This window comes from Mastigoproctus giganteus, chromosome 3 (genome assembly GCF_048544385.1).
Source record: "Mastigoproctus giganteus isolate SK-2022 chromosome 3, ASM4854438v1, whole genome shotgun sequence".
In the NCBI taxonomy this organism is placed as follows: domain Eukaryota; kingdom Metazoa; phylum Arthropoda; class Arachnida; order Uropygi; family Thelyphonidae; genus Mastigoproctus; species Mastigoproctus giganteus.
Window position 1 is genome coordinate 203,772,152 of NC_143577.1, and position 19,771 is coordinate 203,791,922.

The 19,771-nt window shown below is 38.6% G+C and overlaps 1 protein-coding gene across 4 annotated transcripts in view; it reads left to right on the forward strand.

The window, feature by feature from the left end:
- LOC150088613 (SPARC-related modular calcium-binding protein 1-like) overlaps positions 1-19,771 on the forward strand; it is a 70,599-nt gene that overhangs the window by 12,466 nt on the left and 38,362 nt on the right. For 3 of the 4 annotated variants that reach the window (XM_090369590.1, XM_090369589.1, XM_090369588.1), the window contains exon 2: positions 18,606-18,780. In XM_090369590.1, coding sequence (XP_090225716.1) covers positions 18,606-18,780 — 175 coding nt within the window. Of the gene's footprint in view, positions 1-18,573; positions 18,781-19,771 lie in introns of all 4 variants that reach the window. The other variant, XM_090369591.1, reaches the window with a different exon arrangement.

Sequence of the window (19,771 nt, forward strand, 5' to 3'; positions counted from 1 at the left end):
ATCCATTTTCTTCCAACTCCAAGTACTGTGATGCTAGAAAGAGTGAGATAGAAGAGTATTGTTCCCAAAATTTAGTTAGTCAGTCTCAGGCAGAGGTCCTTGTATTCTCATGTACGAAACTGCTGTTTGTTTTCGATTCAAGAAATCAGACAAACGGGCCCCAACAACACACAATTTATATATAAATAATACATCATCCTCCGGATTGCTTTTATGCAAATACTCCAATCAATTTGCTAATCCCTGTTACCATTAAGAGCGTGAAGCTCTCCCATTTATCCATCTAAATTTTCGGTTCGCGTACCTTTGACATCATGTAGGTTTCGTAATGTTGCCTCATTTGATATTTCCTTCTTCATCCCACAGATGTCGTTGCGGTACTCTTATACAGAGAATATTGCTACATCGGGTTTAAAAAAAAAAAGGCAATAAACGTTCACTGACGGCTGACTCCCGTCTGACCCCACACACCCAGCTCATTACCCTCTTGCACGTACCTCACGCCCACCTAGTTAGAGATGCTGCGGCAGCAAAGGAAGAATAGCTGACCTTGGATCGTCACACATTGTCGGGTGTCACTTGCGCGGTCAATACCTTGGCAATGGCATTTGTAATTTTTAGAAAAAAAAACAACAACCTGGAGGGAGGATAAGCTTTGGGGACTTGTAGTAACTCAAGGAGAAAGACAGTTGAACATGGAGCAAATATTAGCATGAAACAACATGGTGGATTAGAGTTGAGCATAAATCAAATCCAAAATGGACGTACAAGAGGAAAAGTGCAGAAGCTATGGGGCAGACAGAAATAAGTCACAAAGTAACTGTCACCTACGTACGAATAATAAATACAGATAGCCATTAAGTCGCTGGGAGCTGAATGAAATAATGAAGTCTTCAATGGAAAACGTGGGAAGGCTTCCTGCGCTGGACCGCTTATTAAAATAAATATACAACCCGTCTAAAAAGAATAAAAGGTGCTGCGATCATCAAATTTCATGTTATACTCATTTATACTTTAATATTTACCAACAAACACGTGTATCCTTATGAAAAACTCCGTTATGAAGCAATATTAAAAATACTTTAGACTATTTTCTTTGTCCCTGTTCCATTTCTCAGTTGGACGACTGGCAAAAAGAAAGGTCACACTAAAGCTGTTGGCGACCCCTGACCTCTTCGTACAAAATTGGATTCTATACTCGTCTCTTCCACGAAACTAAAAACCGATCATGTGACCTCCCACCTTGACAGGGGACCGGACGTGACTTCTGTAATCCGATATTTTGGTTGAATGTGGACACTACACATCCACATGTGGTTGCTATTTATGCCGCTGTTTTCTCCCACCAAACACCACACCACCCACTTCCAAACATTTATAGCGTTACTGTCGTAAGGTCGCATGTTTCCGGTACGGATTTCCCTCAGTTTGACTTACAAAGCTGGTTCAAAAGCCTTGCTGGACTCTTAATGGACCGTAACTTGAGAAATGTTCCTGGCAAGAAACCTAAGAGAGTAGACGTACAAGAAGGGGAAAAAGGAAGGTGAAGTTAAAGAATGTGGTTTATTTTCAATAAATATTATACATCGAATGAACAGCTAATACATTCTTACAAGTGGCACTCAAATATTGCAAGCAGCTGGATGAAAAGCAATAATTTCAGTCAATGGTATAGTTGGCAATCAATGGTATATTTGTTTAATGTTGTTCTAGCGACTATGCCGAGCTTGATAAAAAATTTAGGCAGAATACCATAGTTGGTAAAAATAAATGCAATCTATAAGGGGTTAATTACTGCCTTTAGTATATAAAGCAATATACGTGCTGCAAATGTTAATGCCTTACTTCAGGGTAGTGGGAGAAACACAACTTGTACACTAGGAGTCAAACAGAGGATATAATTTTACTGAGTTATCTATTAAAATGCAACCCAGCTTGCAGTACAACAAAATTTTATTACAAAACGAAAGTAGAAATGAATTAAATCTGTTACAGAATGTGCTGAAAGAATGTTCGAGCCTGCACAGCGACATAAATATTCTGTGGGGCCAATGCTTGCTGAGAACTATCCTTTTTGTGTTTGATGAAGTTCTACGGAAAATAAGTTTACCAATGGTGCGAATGCAGTTCTCATTGTTTTGCTTCGATCCATTTCGACATTACATTGGTTACTTATTGTCTAGTGTCATTGCACAAATGATTTGGGTGTCGGCAACATTACAAAATAAACACATTCTTCTTCTGGAAAACCCACATCGCGCACCGCACTAATAAACTCCTCAAATACCACTGCTGCCACAGCAGAATTGCTTCCTGCTACATCTCTAAAAATACCCCAATCCATGAGTAGTATCATCATGTCCCCCGCGTAGGAGCTACCTTGGTGCACACCATTGGACAATCATGCATAATCATTTTCCCCGTATTTTAAAATTAGAATAAGTGTAAAAAATATATGTGTACGAATAGACAGGGAAAAGTCTTTATAGAGTCTGTTTTAATCTTTAAAGATTGTTATCAGCTGTAGATGGTGATGTTTTCGTCTTGTGTGTTTAACCTGAAAAGGATATTATTCTAAAAAGATCTCATTTAGAACATGGGAATCAAGATGCCTTAATTAACACGCACAGAATGTAAAAAGTGCATTACAATTCTGAGATCTTATTTTGTTAACAATCATTATCAAAGGCACATGATCCAATAAGTTTAATTAGGTTAGAACTTCTCAACGATTGTTGTTATAGACTTATCGACGCTGTAGTTCACATCTGATGGTAATTTAGAGGAAACAGGTCGGAACTTTCTACCCTTAGTATCATTGCACTCTCGTATATTTCTGTTTCAATTTCTTATAAAAGAAGGCGAATAAAACCAAATGTGTCAGTAAACTACGTACCAGAGAGCGAGACAAAGTAGAGTCCTCTGACAAGTTCTCCCACCCAGTTATGGTGGCAAAAGCAAAAATCGAAAGACCCCACTCACTTCTTATGCTGACAATTCTATTGTTGGAAGTGGAATGCACGTACTGTACTGTCTATTCAATAGTAAAGGGCGACCGTGGACCCAAAGGAATGTGAAATACACTGACAGACCCACATTCTTTGGATTCATCCTCTCCCATGTGAATACCTGCCCCCTATCCCCTTTCTGCTTTTTCAGCCAGTATCGTTTCAGGTTCAAACACAGACTCACGAACTGGCGAATAGTTTACTTGGGCGCGCTTCTAGCCCGTCACTTGTCTGGGTGCGACACAACAGTGCGGTCAGGTCAAAGAAATTTGTTCTTCATAATGGCTGACCTTGACACCACAAAGCTTACGTGTTATATACTTCGAATACTGGCGTTGGCTTCCTTAGACTGCTTCAGATACAAAATTATGTCTCGAGTTCGAACCTGCACAGCGACATAAATATTCTGTGGGGCCAATGCGTGTTGAGAACTATCCTTTTGTCATCTTTCTGGTCAGTTGTTCAGAAAGACCACGCAATTTCTAATTCAGGAGAATGCAACTATGCTATTTGCCACTTTGAAAAGCTAAGTGCTTTCAAAATGATGCTCTGAGTTTTCGGGAATATGTTACTAATAAAATAGCCCATTGCAGCATAATTAATTGTTTGTCAAGAAAGTATATGTGAAATATTTTTTCCTGAAGTATAGGACCAACAAGAATAGGACCAACTTTGTTTTCATTTACAAATTTAATCTGTATTTGTGTTCTATTTACGATTAAATCAACAGTGTGGTTTATGGAAGGGGCATTATAAACGAGTGCTATAAATAAAATTTAAAAATTTGAAAAAAAACATAACCTCATGTGACCTCAGTATAACATGTCTGTAACTTTCATGTTCGTTCCCTGAGGCTGGATATCTGTTTCTGGATGAAAAACCACGACTCTTCATCGTCTAAGATCAAATAACTTTCCCACGTTGGTAAAAATGCCTGTAAAGGTTCTCAAAGCCAAAAGAGAAACTTCAAAGAGCCTTTGCGAGTTTTGTATATGCATATTAAGTCAAATAAAGTGGAAAATCATCTTAATGTAGTGTGGTAATTTAAAACTGTTTGAACTCATTATCTTAATTTCTTGAATATGAACTAAATAAATAAATTACGTATTAAAATTTTAACGTACAAAAGGAAAATGATTATAATTAACTCATTTACTATTTTATACAAGAACGGGAATTCTAACTGAGCTTAATCCGAAGGCAAAATGCCATTGAAAAAGACTTGTATGGTTTAATGGGTGTAATTAGGCTTAATTGAGTGAACTGAAAAATTTTAATGAGCATGCTCACTCTGTCGGAAAGCTGTAGCGACAATTAAGGGGTAATATTTTCACGGGTGAGGCACTTATATTAAATGAAGCATCCACGTCCACGGGGTGAAATGCAAACACGAGATTTAAATGATTCTTAAAAGTATCACGAAGCGATTCCACTCAAATTCGCCCTCATTAGCTGACTCAAAAAGATCCATTTTCTAGAAACGGAGGAGTAACCTTACGCGCCTACTTCTTGGCATTGTTCTTTCCCACAGAGGTGGAGACAATGCATGCACACACACACACGCAACACCCTCCATACCAGCCACTAGTAGTGGGGTGCAGTGTAACTTGACGTTTTGCGTAACAAGTTCTCATTGTGATGTCCACAGCAGGAAATCAAGCTGTTCTCTCAGCGAGTAAACTAACTTTAATGGAGAGTATAAATTACAGCACCACCTTGCTGATACGTACCGAGCAATAAAGTAAGGAGCCTTAGTTATATATTCGCTTAATGGCTTGGAGGCTGTCTGTATGGGGAAGGTTCCGACATTGCACCAGTTGGATAACAGCTAATAGTAGAAGTGTCTCTGCGGTTTAATTTTAAGATTTCATTGGAGGATGCCAAATACACATCATTTTAAATGAATTTTGAAGGACGAAGTTTATCGTAGGGGAAGAGACAGTGAATTTATGAACAGTTGCATATAAACTGCCTGGTCACTTTATTAGACTCAATGAGGATTTCTGCGTTGGAGCGCATTTGTGGAAATATTAGAGTGTGTCTGTATGTACGCAAGAAACTATGTACTCAAGAGACTTTGATGTATTGTGTATGGTAGTATCATTTCACCACCTTTAAATGTGTTTGAAGATGGTGTGATTTGCAATGCGTGTTTAGATGGTGCAATGGCACAAATACAGATACTCTTCTCGACTGTTTCACGATGGCTAAAATTCGAGGATGTCAAGGATAGAGAAATGTACAAAAAACAGATACCAATGAGGGTGGAAGGCGTGGCCGCAAGAATGAGTTATGTTCCGTGCCGTTTGGAAAGGACATTTTAAAAAAGACCATCGTCAGACACCACAAATATTTGATGCCTTCAATCCAGGCAACCACCAATTGTGGAATACCAAAGGACTCTACACACCTGCCTAGCTAATGCAATCTCAATCCAGCTAAATATCCGAAGTATGCTTGACTGGATTAAGGCCATGGGAAGTTAGGCCATGTTTTAGGTGGATTGGAATCATGGCCTAATACTCAGACCTATTACACCATGAATCCAATAAAGTGGCAGCTAATGTACTTTTTAATGATTAGAAAATACAATGTGTATTTTCTTTTCTGCAACCGAGTGGCCAAGAGAAAGGATGCATAAGTAGAATAACCTGGGTTCAAGTCCCCTGACTCTAAAAATCGGTGCTGTTTCTTATGAACTCCTCTGATATCTGGTCGTCCTGGAGTATAAACAGAAAATTTATTTTATTTTATTTACAAAAGATTTTATCCAGAAATATACTTTTCTTATACTTTTATGTATACATGACAGCAACATTCATCATTTAAACCGATTTCTCCTGTGAAATTCGAATCTCACTCGTATGACTTTTTTGTCGGTTTAAATATTTCTCCTATTTTTAATTCCAAGTATACATTCCAAGAACAGAAATTGATGGTTAATAATTTAATCCCATGTTTCTTATTTTACGTGATAAATTACCTTCTTTCTCTTGGGATTTCTATGTTTCACCGACCACGAAGGGGTCAGAAAACACCGAACTGTTTCCGTGTGAGAAACAGAAAAGAAAATCTCGTCGCTCAACAGCAACGCTAAGATCGGTAAGGAAAAAAAAGTTAATGCACGAAGCGTTTCCTATCGCCAGATTTCGAACTAGCCAGACGTATGCAAATAGTCTATTAGAGAAGGATGCTTTAATTCATGATTCATAGCGAATGCACATCTTGTTTCCCTACTACCTCACAACAAAGGAAAGCAAGTCACGCTCAAGGCGATCTTGTTAGATAAACAGAAGGAAGCTATTTGCTGTGGCCGAGAAAATGAGATCGTGCACTTTCTATATGTGAGATCAGCTATCTGGTACTTCACACACACCGAACATTACACACTTCACCTACACCGTCCACAAAGATCTATTAACAGAAGAAGTGCCCAGAACCTCCCCCTTTCTCGTTAGTTAACGTACCCACGCATCAACAGCAAGATGGTGAACTTCGGAGGTTCTCAACCTTTAGGTAAACTACCGAACGTGGTTATCTTTATGGCGTGTATATACTGAATAACCACCTTATTAGGTGCAACTATCTGACAACGAGTAGGTTCGTCATTTCCCACCTTTAGCCACCAGAAGAGCCTGGATTCTGCATGATGGCAAGGACTCAAAGTGTGTCGAAAGCATGTTAAGGGATTTTGGGCCCTGTTAACTCAATTGTTCCAACAGTTCTTGCAAATTGAGTTGTTGCAAGAGGGCTCCACAGTAGGCTGAATTCACACTCGTGTTCCTGGAATTTCTGCAATTCCAGCATTATCCTTTTGGAAGAACCTATTCTCAGATGGATATACCAGCTACGAAGGGATACGCCTGATCGGAAAGAATTTACAAATTTTTGCCATCCAGTGTTGCTCCACTAGTAAAAAACACGCCAAATGTACACCACGAAAACACTCCACACCATTAGACCACTATCATCAGAGTGAATTGTTGGCATCTGGAACATAAACATCATAATATCTCATAAACAGCAGTGACTCATGCTGTTTATGCGATATTCTGCTGCTCTTTCCACCAGCTTGAAAGAACAGGAATTGGGTTCGTCAGACTAGGCAACGTTTTTTTAATCATCTACTGTTCCAATTTTGGCTTTCTTGAACCCACTGCAAACTCACCTTTTTTTTTTTTTTTTTTTTTTTTTTTTATATAGAAAGCGTGGAACCTGGTTCTGTCGTTGATCACGATAACTCATTCGTGACAAGGTACCACGAGTTGTGCGCTCTGTGAACTTTGGTTACCGATGTTGTATTGGATTTTTACTCACTCTATCCTTTTTTGTACCCTGCACAAGCCTTATTAGCCTCCGTTGGTCTCTCGCATCAACAGGCTGTTTGAGACTACAGAATCGCCGTTTGATTTAATTATTGTACCATGTCGAAATGTAGACATGTATAGCGTTTTATGCAGGACAGAAGCAGAACGTTATTTCAGCTCCGCCATGATACCTTGTGATACTATGGGATTCTGTAAAACAGTCAGAATGTTAAATGTTAGATTTGTATAATGTTAAATTTGTGCAGTGTACGTTGATTGTACTAATCTCCATATCGTCTGAGACATAGTCTTACGTGAAACCCCAACAGGATTGCAGATTCCAAGGTTTTCGTACCGGCACGTTAGGCGCCGACTATCATGTCACATTCTAAATAGCTTAAATCTTCAGTCTTACCCATTCACGCACTGAATTACACATATGTAGAGTCCCTACATATCTGCCCATCTACTTTATATCGCATGATACGAATAGATGGTACTGTTATTGAAATCCATCTCTTGAAAAGGGTAGGTGTATCTAATAAAATGGCCACTCAGATGTAAGTGCCTGTATTAATATGGCGAATCTCTTTGAGTACCTTTGATAACTTGCGAAGCCAATGAATTAGATTTTTAAACCTTACTTTTTATTAGGGATATGTTATCTTCTTAGAAGTGTCTCTTGTTATTTTTTGAGAGACTGTGAGAGGCACTCTCCAGAAATTATGATATTTCTTCCAAAACGTATGAAGGTGCATCTTCTAATCTTCTTTTGATATGTGGGTCAACTTCATGTTTTGTTATTACCAAGGGAGGACAGAATAATCTTGGTGAACGGTGAAGACTAATCTTCTTTTGATATGTGGGTCAACTTCATGTTTGTTATTACCAAGGGAGGACAGAATAATCTTGGTGAACGGTGACTACTTATATCAGGGTCGATTTTTCGATATTAATGTAGACCATTCCACAAGTGATTGACCCAAAAGTGCCTAAAGATTATAGGACTATCTCCAATAGATATGGGTTTCTGAAACTATTTGAAAAGCTTACCTTACCCACGTTATAAATCATTGCTTTTCACCTGAATCAAGTAACCTACACTCAGCCATCTTAAAAAAGGTCTATGCAAAAAGTCTATTTGATACATTATAAAACAACAGCATAGCATAAATGATAAGGCATAAATACATATGTTATTTGTAGATGGTTTCAGTTAATTTCATTAATCATAATATTTAAACTGCACTTTAACATTACAAGAAATGTCCTAAGTAATCTTCATCACCTAGATGAAGATTATCACCCTACCACCTCACTGTGTGAAGATGACATTAAGCTACATCACTGAAAAGAGAATCTACGAATGCAACTTAAGACAGGTTTCAATAAATTAATTTAAATGGAAATAGCATTAATAATCCACGTGATTTTTTGCTAATTATATAAAAATTATTACACAAAGAAAGTTAAACTCTCACAGAACAAAACTACTTAATAAATGTCGAGGTTCCTGGATTCTTTATTGAATCTTCTCATTAGGCTTAAATACTGCGATATTATCGATATAAATAAGCTCGTCCCAGTTCCCAAAGTCTTCTATATTGTAACGTTAGAAACAGCCATCGAACATTCCCTAAAGTTCGCAAGTAGAATGGATCCGTGGGAGTATTTTCCATCCACTGTTCTTAACACTTGTAATAATTTGTGGACTGGCTTAGACAAAATCGGCAACTTAAGCTATATTGCACACTCTATATAATGTCTGTAAATTGCGTGTGTTCTGTGGCCAATATTCTGTTTGCTGGATAAAAAACCGAGTTTCCTGGATTTAAAACGACACTACTCTCCCCAAAAACCGACTAATCAGCCACATTGTGAAAAGACCCTTTCAAATTTCTCGCGCTATTGACAGGATTCCAATTCAGATCTTTTCCACCTGAATTAGGTAGGATGGCGATTCTATCAACTTTACTACCCACAAAGGTCACACTTTTTATTATGTTATATATTTTACTTTTGTATCTTTGTCATCTATCAATTTTAGTCACATTTTACATGCACTAATTGTAAACATTTTTACGTGTATCAAAATATATGGATGGTGTCTGAACCTAACCTGTAAAACCCACCTACTAGTTGATGGCTGTCGTGGGTTGGCCAATTTCTGATAAATTTCCATCTTTTAAAAAAATATCGGGTAATATTGTGTAGTTCAAGTATAATTCTGTTAAACTACTGCTGCCGAAGTGTCTGAAATTGCCTCGATGGTATTTTGTGCTTATAATTGCGATCCTTATTTCTCCCCTACCTTCTTTTTCGTTCTGCTTTTCTTTCAATTTGTCTTTCTCTCACACTAAATGTCCATATTCTTCGTCCGATACCCCGAACAATTTTTCGCGCATTCCCGTCTAAGTTCACGATCTTTATCCGTTATTATCCAATATCTACACTTCATTACCAATATTCTGTATGATTTATGGTCCTCTTATATAAGTGAGATGCCCTTGGAAACCCTGAGGGGAGGAAAGATGAACACAGCGACACCTCCTACTCCACTCTACATGAAACTGGTTAAACAACTCAACCACCGGTATTTCCCAGGACCCGAAGAAGGAGTTTCCGGACGTGGGGGTCAGCCCACCCTTGCCGTGATTCTCTGTTTGCCGTAAATCATCCCCCCACCACCCACAAGGTTGCCGCATTGATCTCTGCTCGCCGAAAGAAGTACCCAGAGGTGGGAGACAGGCAGACACACCTTCAGTTAATGTCCCTTTATAGGATCCCTTAACAAGAGCGATAACAGAGTACAGATTACGAGATAGACTGAGTCAGCTGAGAGAAGAGTACCGGCGCGATAAGGGGTCAGTGAGCTTTCATTCTATAAAGAAGAGGAAGTTCGCCTGACTCACTTCCTCAACACATTGACTGATAGAGAATCAAAGCATAGTTTCATTGATTATTATTATTATTATGATTATTTGTCTGAGGAAGGTTACGAGCATAGGCGCTTAAGCATCCCCTAGACGGGCAGAGATTCCTCCGATATGGCTTCAGCTCTACTTTGCGGAGACTTAAATTACTTCCCATGGAACCACCAATAATTTGACAGAAAAAGATAGCGCCACCTATCGTTTATTCGCAACCACTTTATACTACAATTCGTGAAAATCCCAGTGACAAAAAATTATTCGTTCATAACATTTGAAAGAATTCAAATAAGTGCTTGGACTTCACAACTTCGGGGAAAGTCGGGAATTTCCGGCTACAGAATTTAATATGGCGTCAAGCTGGCAGTTCAAAAGACGATTTTTAGCGATAGGCATCAAAGTGTCGTCACTGTGAAGTTAACACAGTTCGTCTGTCCCTCCTCCTTCTCAGCAGAGACATTCCGACCTCTGAAGGACTGATCCGAAATCGTGGAGATAGCCGGGGGGGGGGGGTTAGCTTTGAGAATTCCTGCAGCCACTATCTGTGTGGTATCTCATTAGTCAAACACACATTGGTCTACTTCCGCCGTATGTTCGGCTGCCAGATGACAGCAGCAGCCCTTCGATAGGGTGATGCTATCACGGACGCGAAAAGAACCAAATGGTCGCTCGTGCCGTGCTATCAGCGGAAACCAATAGGTCGCCAGGCCTGATTCGATACCGTCAGCTTCCTGTTTTCAACGAACTCCAAGACGTCTGGTTTGTAGGGAGTTGGTGAACAAACGCGCTCTGATTACACAACCCTCAGTAGTGGGGGAAGATCGAGATTTTCACATGGCATCCGGGTTCTCTTGGCTTCGAAAACACGTGTTGTTGCAAGGGCCGATATAATTATAAGATAGCTCTAGCCCTCATTACTCAAAAATACAAAATGTTTAACTTCATCACAAAATCTTTTACATAAACACAATAAAAATGCAACTAATAATTTTGCATGGTCACAACAAAGTACAACAATTCACACAGCTTTATAAACAAGGAAAATATTTATCTACAGGTTATGTTAGATTATTGAAGAGTTAGATGGTGGTAAACAGAGATCTTTCAGCCCATCCTGCATAATTGCAATCCAGTTAAATATGTTTTTGTACCTTACTACAAATTGGACCAATAATTCCAAAAGGATTCCACGTAAATCGATGGCGCCACTCATAGCTTATTAGAGTTTGAATTTGAAATTGAATAATGCAGTTTATACCCAAACTTTCTTGACAATCAGTTTCTATGGTTACACGGCTGTTGCGAAGGTCATAGAAATGGCGGATTAAGGGGAATATAAGGGAGTAATGTACTGATGAGACACAGCCATGATATAACTCTGACTGTATACAAATTACCGATTAATAACTGTGGTTTCATTTCTTTCTAACGTTTAGAAGGGACTTCGTTTTAATTTCAACTCTGCCCACCTCCTATTACCATTGCTTATTGACCTAATTTGGCACTGTTCATCGCATTCGTAATTACCAAAATAGCGCGTTTTTGGAGAAGTATTCTCAATTCCAGTAGAAGTTCATGAGTAGAATTGTATATGCTGCTTTATATTCACAAAAAACGATATATTTCTGAAAAACATGGTTTCGTTCATTATCATTAAACTTTATAACTTGAAGTAGTTATGTGGTTAAGTGCAGGAATAAACTCCACCATGCTACTGGGTTAACTCCGTATAATACCATAAATATAGGGGATGCTTTTACTCCATTAACCCATTGATCATTTTATGAGTAGCGAGTCCAACTGTTGAGCTGTCTGCCGTCCGAGTAGTGGTCCCAATTAAGAAGATAAACCGAAATTTCAGGGTATGTGATCCTCTGACCCTCCAGTTAGTTCTTAGAACAAAATCATATTTGATTAGAATTTATAATCTACCTAACTGTTTGGATTAAATAATGATCCAAGTTAGATATATAAAGAAGATAATGTCCGAAAATTGTTCAATGAAATCATCTAAATAAAATGAAGTGAATACATATAGTAGATTAGGGCCTAATTGTCCAATGTTAATTAAATTCTAATGCAAAAAGGAATAAATTGCAGTTCGAAAACTGAAAATTCATTATGCCTCTTGCTTTCTGCTATTATAATAATAATAAAACAATGATTATATTATAAGTTATATTTGCCGCAAAGCAAACAAGTATTCAAGGAAGCCATCTCTAAAGGGGCAGGACAATTTGCTAACTGTTAGAGCTGAAAATAGTTACGGTTATTTTTCCATTTTCCGTTTATCAACACCATCCATCACATTAAACTAACCCATAAGACGATCGACTACAATTTTTCTTAAATGCTTCTTTGAGAAAAAGATGGCAATAGAAGTTCTGTAGACTGTAAATTACATTGGAATTTATTTTCCAACATAATTATTTATTGCACGTTTGAGATAGCGTATTTTACTAATATTGTCTTTAGAAGAAATGCCAAGGAAGGTACTGCTTATTTGAGATGTGTTTGTTCACCAGAGGGTCAATGCCTGATGGTTGAAATCGCGAAGATCCTTCTCTGAAGCTTCCAGAATCAGAATGTTGTTGTTTTATAGTAGAGTTTTAGGAGCATCAGCAACTAAGGCCATATTGCTCGGTGTACAGAGTCTGTATGTGTTCTGTGGCCAATTTTCTGTTTGCTAGACGAAAAATCCGAGTTTTCAGAAGAAAAAAAAACCACGCTGCCCTCGCCTGAGACCGACTAACTCAGCTATGTTATGAAAAAGGCCCATAAAAATTCCTCCCGTCATTGACAGGACTCGAACTCATGTCTTTTCCACGCGGTGGGGGAGGATAGCGATTCTACGAACTGTGCTACCCACGAGGGCTCCCAGAATCAGAACCATCCAGCATAAGTTTCTATATGGATACTACTCACTTAATACTTTTCTCTTTCGCATAGCTTCTCCAAGTCAGTACACAATGAGTTACAAATCTCAAAAGAGTTGTAAAGAAAAATACGAAAATATTTAAGTAGATTTAATATTCAAAGATGGATGTCTTGGACATGCATATGAAGACCAGCTGAGAAGGTGCGGACTGCATAGCTTGGTAACTAGACATCTTAGAGGGGTGACTAACTGATGCATATATGGCCCTGAAAGGGGTTAATAAAACGAACGTGGGTAGTTTATTCTCACTGGTAAGACAGACTAGAACAAGAAAAGAGAAGCAAATATAAAATTTTATGAAGCAACACAACGACGTGATCATATGAAATTTACTTCCAGCAGCATTGTTGTAGATCACTGGAACAAATTACCTGCCAAGGGACCTAGGCAGTGAGTTTGATAAAGTTCAAAGAAGAATTAGATAGACACGCTTTCAGAAGCAGAGAAAGACAGAATGATTGGAATTTTGGCAGATACTGAAAGCACCCGCTCTCATACGTTGTTCAGCCATTATAATACGGTTGTGTTCAGCCATGGTGGTATCCAATATTCATTTGACAAGGAATTAGATGAATTTGGGGAGGTCTAATGTCGTACACCCTTGGAAGAGTGTTGACATTAAAATATTATTTTTTTGAAAATTACGAATATAATATTAAAGATTTCAACTGAAAAACTATTCCGCTGACAAATAGAAGTTTGGGAAAAAAATCACTGCAGTAGACTCAAGACATTTATCAATTTGATATTGATTACATAAATTAATACATCAGCAGATCTGAAAACGGCAGTACATATGTATAATGTGCTCTAAAATATGCCATTGATATTTGGAACACATTATATGTTATATATAGTACTTAGCACGGTGTTTGGGTTGAAAGCTGATAAGACAGAAGATACTTGGATTTCTGTAGATTGTAGTTTTGGGAAATTCATGTGAAAGAATATTGTTGCAGAATGAAAAAGTAGAAGTGATAAAACGAAGAAGAGAAAAGGTTGGTTCTGTGAGGTTGCAATTGAACAGTGAACTGATGCTGACTGCTTTTGGCTCTCCATAGCCGAGTGGTCAGGAGCGGCACTGCTGCAGCACACGCTCTTTGAGTAGACAAAGGTTCAAGCCCCTGATTGCTAAATACGGTCGATCCGCCAACGCGCTGGATCAGCGTGGCAGATTATGGTCCATTTCCATCAGCATGAATCGTTCAGGAGGTTTCCATCCTGCAGTGGATTGATAATGGCTGCAGTTTACCTTTTGGTGGTTCTTTTTTGGAATGGTTTGGAAGAGAGTTTGGGAATTAGACGTGCCAATTCAGAAGAAGACTGTCCATGGAGGACAGTCTTCTTCTATTCAATTAGTAACTAACTAATTGAATTGAACGTGAGAGTTTGGAAACTCTCACGTTCAATTCAGCTAGATTGTTGAAATTTGCACGGGCTGATAAATTCCACTAACATCAGATTTTGATACCATAATAAAATCATTTTGTTATTCACTAATAAATATTTTCCGGGCACATGTACCAGTGTAACTAGAACAATTTTCAATGAGCACGTAGTGGATTTTTCCCCGTCTGTTTCTGTTCAACAGTAAGTTTTTAATATGGGGATATGACAGGTTTCTTCTCCACAACAAAGTCTTTTCTTCCACCTTAAATACTGTCCAATATCACAAGGTAAATTTTATCTATTGTATATGTTACTTTTTTTTTTTTAGAAATTAGTAGTATTCAGTAAGGGCTGCAAATAAATAAAACTATACCTTTTGGGGTAACATGACTGAACTTAATAAACCACATCTGGATAACAATAAGGTTTGTAAATCGATCACTAACAACAAAGAATTAAATATAAATTTCAAAAAGTTGACGTGTGGTAGAAAGTATAATACGATGGCTTGCACTGGTTCTATTGGCACCATTGAATCCACGACTGCCTTCTAACCTGAACGAAAAGTGTACCAGCGGGTGGTCACTGAATTTGCGACATACTTTGCAGGAACATTTGATATATAACCACGGCGTAGACTGTACTCATTCACTGCCGCCGCCCCTTTATTAATTATTAGCAGACAAACGTTCCCCCTTACACAAATCAGCCCACCCCTCTGATCTATGCGATTAGAAAGGTTGAAAGAGTAAATTTACGGCAGCATCGAGTCGGGCGCATTACAATACTACGGACACGCTCCATTCACAAGTGGGTCACGTATGCGGCCGACTGATAAGTTCGAGCATTGGTAGGGGGAGCACGTGGCGGCATGTGTAAATTAAGAGCATATGGGGCGGATAGATGTTTCATCGCCTCGCACATTGTCAAGAGGACGGCGAAGCGATACCGGCGGCCAATTGGGCCAAGTGCACACAACCAAACGGGATGAAATGGGGCATTGTGCGGACATACTGATTTCTGTATTCGCTGCATAGAAGGAAAATCGGCTATCCAAGCAACAGACAGTAGGTTCATTGCGCAATTATAAGGAAGATCGAATTTTTTCGCAAATTATACTCAACTTAAAAAGAAACAAATTGGATCCCCTAGAGGATGTTACCAAATCTACTGTTCAGACTGTCAATAGACTGCTGACTATCGTAGTCGTGTCATTAATAGGAAAAGTATGATGTGATTCTAACACTGTTGCACTAAAGAAACCAGCACCATTATGATTCTAGGACAGTATCCTCACCTTTGTGGTTCACGGTCAGAGTAAGCTGTTTTCGATCTCTTGAGATCTAACTAAGCAGTTTGCATCTGCTTGTCAAAGAAGAACAAACTGAAAGTTCTAGTGTCCACAGCTGCAAAGTCTACGACGACATTGATGGATTATGGTCTAGTAAGTGGACACGATGGCCACTGTTATTTTCAACATGCAAAGTGATACTCCGTTCTGCGTGGAGCTCTCTGGTTTCTGGATGCATTGTACGAGGGAAAATCGAAGAATAAAGGCAATTTTTATGCAAAACTTAATATCTGAACACGCTTTTACCATCGCACCTAGGTTGCTAAGGAAAGTCTACACGTGGTTGCCAGTTGCCTGCACTCAGTCTGTTTTAGAAACAGTGCGCTTGAAAAGTAAAATAAAAATTCTGAAAATAAGTAAATGTTCAGAAAAATAATTTGTAATAAAATCTTTAAAAGTAGTCCTCATGAACCATGAACACAACTATCCACTATCTTCTAGATGGAGGTCATTATTTTGGATGTTTCGGATGGTTGAAAATCATTTCTCAATTCATTTTCATTTTTAATTTCCGAAAGAGAAAAGTCAACCGAAATAGAGCCAAATCTGGAGAATATGGAATAGCTGATCTCAGTAACCCTTTTTTTTTTTTTTGAGAAAAAATCTTCGAACAATTAACGAAAGATGCACAGGATACATTTTCATGCAAAAAAAAAATAGTTCTTGTTTCACAACAATGCGTGTGAAGACCATTCAGAATATCAAACAATTTCAACCACATTTGAAAGTGAGTCGAAAAAGTTAAAGCATTTCTAAAGTACCTGCTGCCTAATCAACTCGTACATAATGTGTGCATATTGTCAAAAGCAACCAGGCATCAGTATATTTCAAAGAACCTTTTATTGTTACAATATTTATTTTTATTGATGCAATAACAATATTTAATAACCTTTGGCCTGGATCATAAACTGTATGCTCATCGGTAGACTCCGAATCAGTTTTTGATAACAACTGAACAACACAAAGGAAGCATTTTGATCCATTCGTCCTTGAATACAGTAGTCAAGTGATTGTTGGCCCAGCTCTAGCGGTCGTTCCAAGTACAGTTCATTATCTTGCTGGCTGAATCCGAAAAGAGCTGTCCCCATACTGATGGCACAGTGTAAGAAGAGTGGAATTGTCCAGAACGTTTACAGCATAGCATTCATTGTTCCAGGAAGGAGACTAATCGTGCAGGCTGAAACCGCCAGAAACAACCCCAGACGATGACAACCCCTATGTCAAACTTCACAGTTGGGACGACACATTCTCGTAGTTAGCATCGCTCCACATCCACCAGAGCCAAACACAGCCCTCAAATCCAAAAACCATATCCAGTGATTCCTTCCTCCATAACTCAGCTATCCGACGTTCCAAGAACCAATTACGATGGGTTGTACACCAGGCAAGTCGTTGCCATTGCGTGCTGAGATCTGTCTGTGCTGCAGCTGTTCCTTAAATTCCGATACTGCCCAGCTCCTGACGTATCACCCTTGTATTGATATCAGTTTCTGTCTCCCCTGAACTTCTCGTTGACAGTATTTGATGAGCACCGACGAAATCTTCGTACCACTCTTCTGAGAGACTTCCGTTCTCTTTCGTTCAATTTCTGCGAACATTTCCCGGTAATAGCAAGGTGATGACGTAATCACCACAATTTACACTTGGTTATTGCGTGAGACACTATCGAACTAGAATGGTGCAGTTTTGCTGTAATGGCAAGAACATATTCTTGCTGATATGGCATTCTCTGATGACTTTAAAGTCTTGGAACTCATTGGGTTCAACGGTTCAACTAATCTATTGTATTTCATCGATACGTACATGCTTTTGGTTTGAGTACAGTTGCTTCTACACTTGTTCCTGACGTGTGGATGGTGTGGGCAGCTCACGTTTTTCAAATCTTAGGAGTGTCCGTCTACATTGTGTCAATGTAGTATAGGTCTGCGCATAATGCAGAGTTGGATAAGACATTGCATTAAAAATCCAAAATGGTCAACTTCAAATTAAAGACTGATCAGTAACATTGCCTGTTAGTTGGTTGTCAGGAATAAGCGATAAAGTGGTAACTAAGTCTTGAGCCATCAATATATGTTGTCTATAAATTAGTGTATTCTATGGTCGGTTTGCTTTTTCTACTACAAAAGACCCATAATGCAACTTGCTGGATCATACATGTGTATATATGTTTAATTATTTCGTCCGATGTAATCCAACAATAAAAGTATACATGATTCATAAAAAAAGCCCAAAGATTTGATAGTTTTGTTTTCTGTTTAAAAATCAGCTCAAAAGTTGGCTAAATCAATACTGTTTAATACCTATTAACTACTTTACACTGTTGTGGGATTGTTTGACCGAGTTACTGGAGTGTGCAATGTTACAAGACATAAAGGAGCCCTCGCAGTTGTTTTCTACTGCTTGAAAGTGCTTAACACTTTCAATCACTGTAATCCTCACGAGCTGAAATTATAGCGAAACAGCAGAAGGCAGTATTTGCAGCGTTGACCAGTTTGATTAGATACATGAACACTCTCTAATGTTCCTAAGGGAACACAGATAAACTAGCAACTGGAAAGTCTCCCTTACGTCGCGTTACAACTGCTTTAGAGTTGCCAGTAATACCAAAATGCAAATTCGAGCTCCTTTATTATATTGTGCATTATCTTAGGCATAACTAACCAGCTGTCGATCTCTACACAGTTTCCGCTGTTCTCCACGGAGGGCAATGACCGTTGCAATATGGACTGCGCTGTGGACAAAACTGTGCGTCAAGTATGTGGGACGGACGGCAGGACGTACGACTCGAAGTGTGAAATCGACAAGGCCAGGTGCGAAGGACATCCAGTGGAGTTCAAACATCGAGGCAAATGTCCAGGTAAGTACATGAAATGGAGAGGAAAATAAATCTAATAAATGTCTTTTTCTTAAGGGGTTTTATGTTATTTATAAAACTTACAATCCTTTTAGTTTGTTGAAATCAGAGATCCATGTTTAAACGAAAAAAAAAGAGTCACTTACCAAATTAACCAAACCTTTTTCAAATGTGGAAAGGGAACAGAAACCTTTCCAACATGACCTTAAACAGCGAAATCCTAGAGAAAAATTGGAAAAATCATCTCTATATTCAAGAAAGGAGACAGAAGAATTACTCCAATTACAGATCAATCGCACAGTTGTAACATGCATATACAAATCCAAATCATTGAAAACAGAGTTACCATATTCTATGAGGAAAGGATGACTAAATAATTGATGAGATTAAGACAGGGAATAAGCAATTTAGATGTAATCTTTACTTTATTTAGATTAGCATATTTAATCAGAAAAAATCACATCGTGTTTCAGAATGTCTTCAGCTCAGTCAATACAAACATTTCACTGAAAATTTTGAATCACAATGTTATAGACAAGCTAAACTTCGTAAGCGACTACTACAGCATTTTGGAAGCAATAGTTAATTTTCAAACACAGAGACTTCTTACTGTGGTAGTTGGGTTTTAGGAGCAGCAGCGACTAAGGCCATATTGGCCCGTATATACTGTTTGTAAATTGAGGCTGTCCTGAGGTCGATTTTCTGTTTGCTGGATGAAAACCCCGAGTTTCCGGGAGCTAAAACCATGCTACCCTCGCCTGAGACCGATTAACTGAGTCATGTTGTGAAATAGGCCCTTAAAGATTCCTCCCATCATCGACAGAACTCGAACTCAGGTCTTTTCCACCTGGTGTGGGGAGGACGGCGATTCTACCAACTGTGCTACCCATGAGGGTAAACACGGAAACAAAAATCTATACAAAAAGTATCACGCAAGAGATGACCCCTATCATCTTATCTATTCAAACTCATTCTAGATGATAACCAAATCATT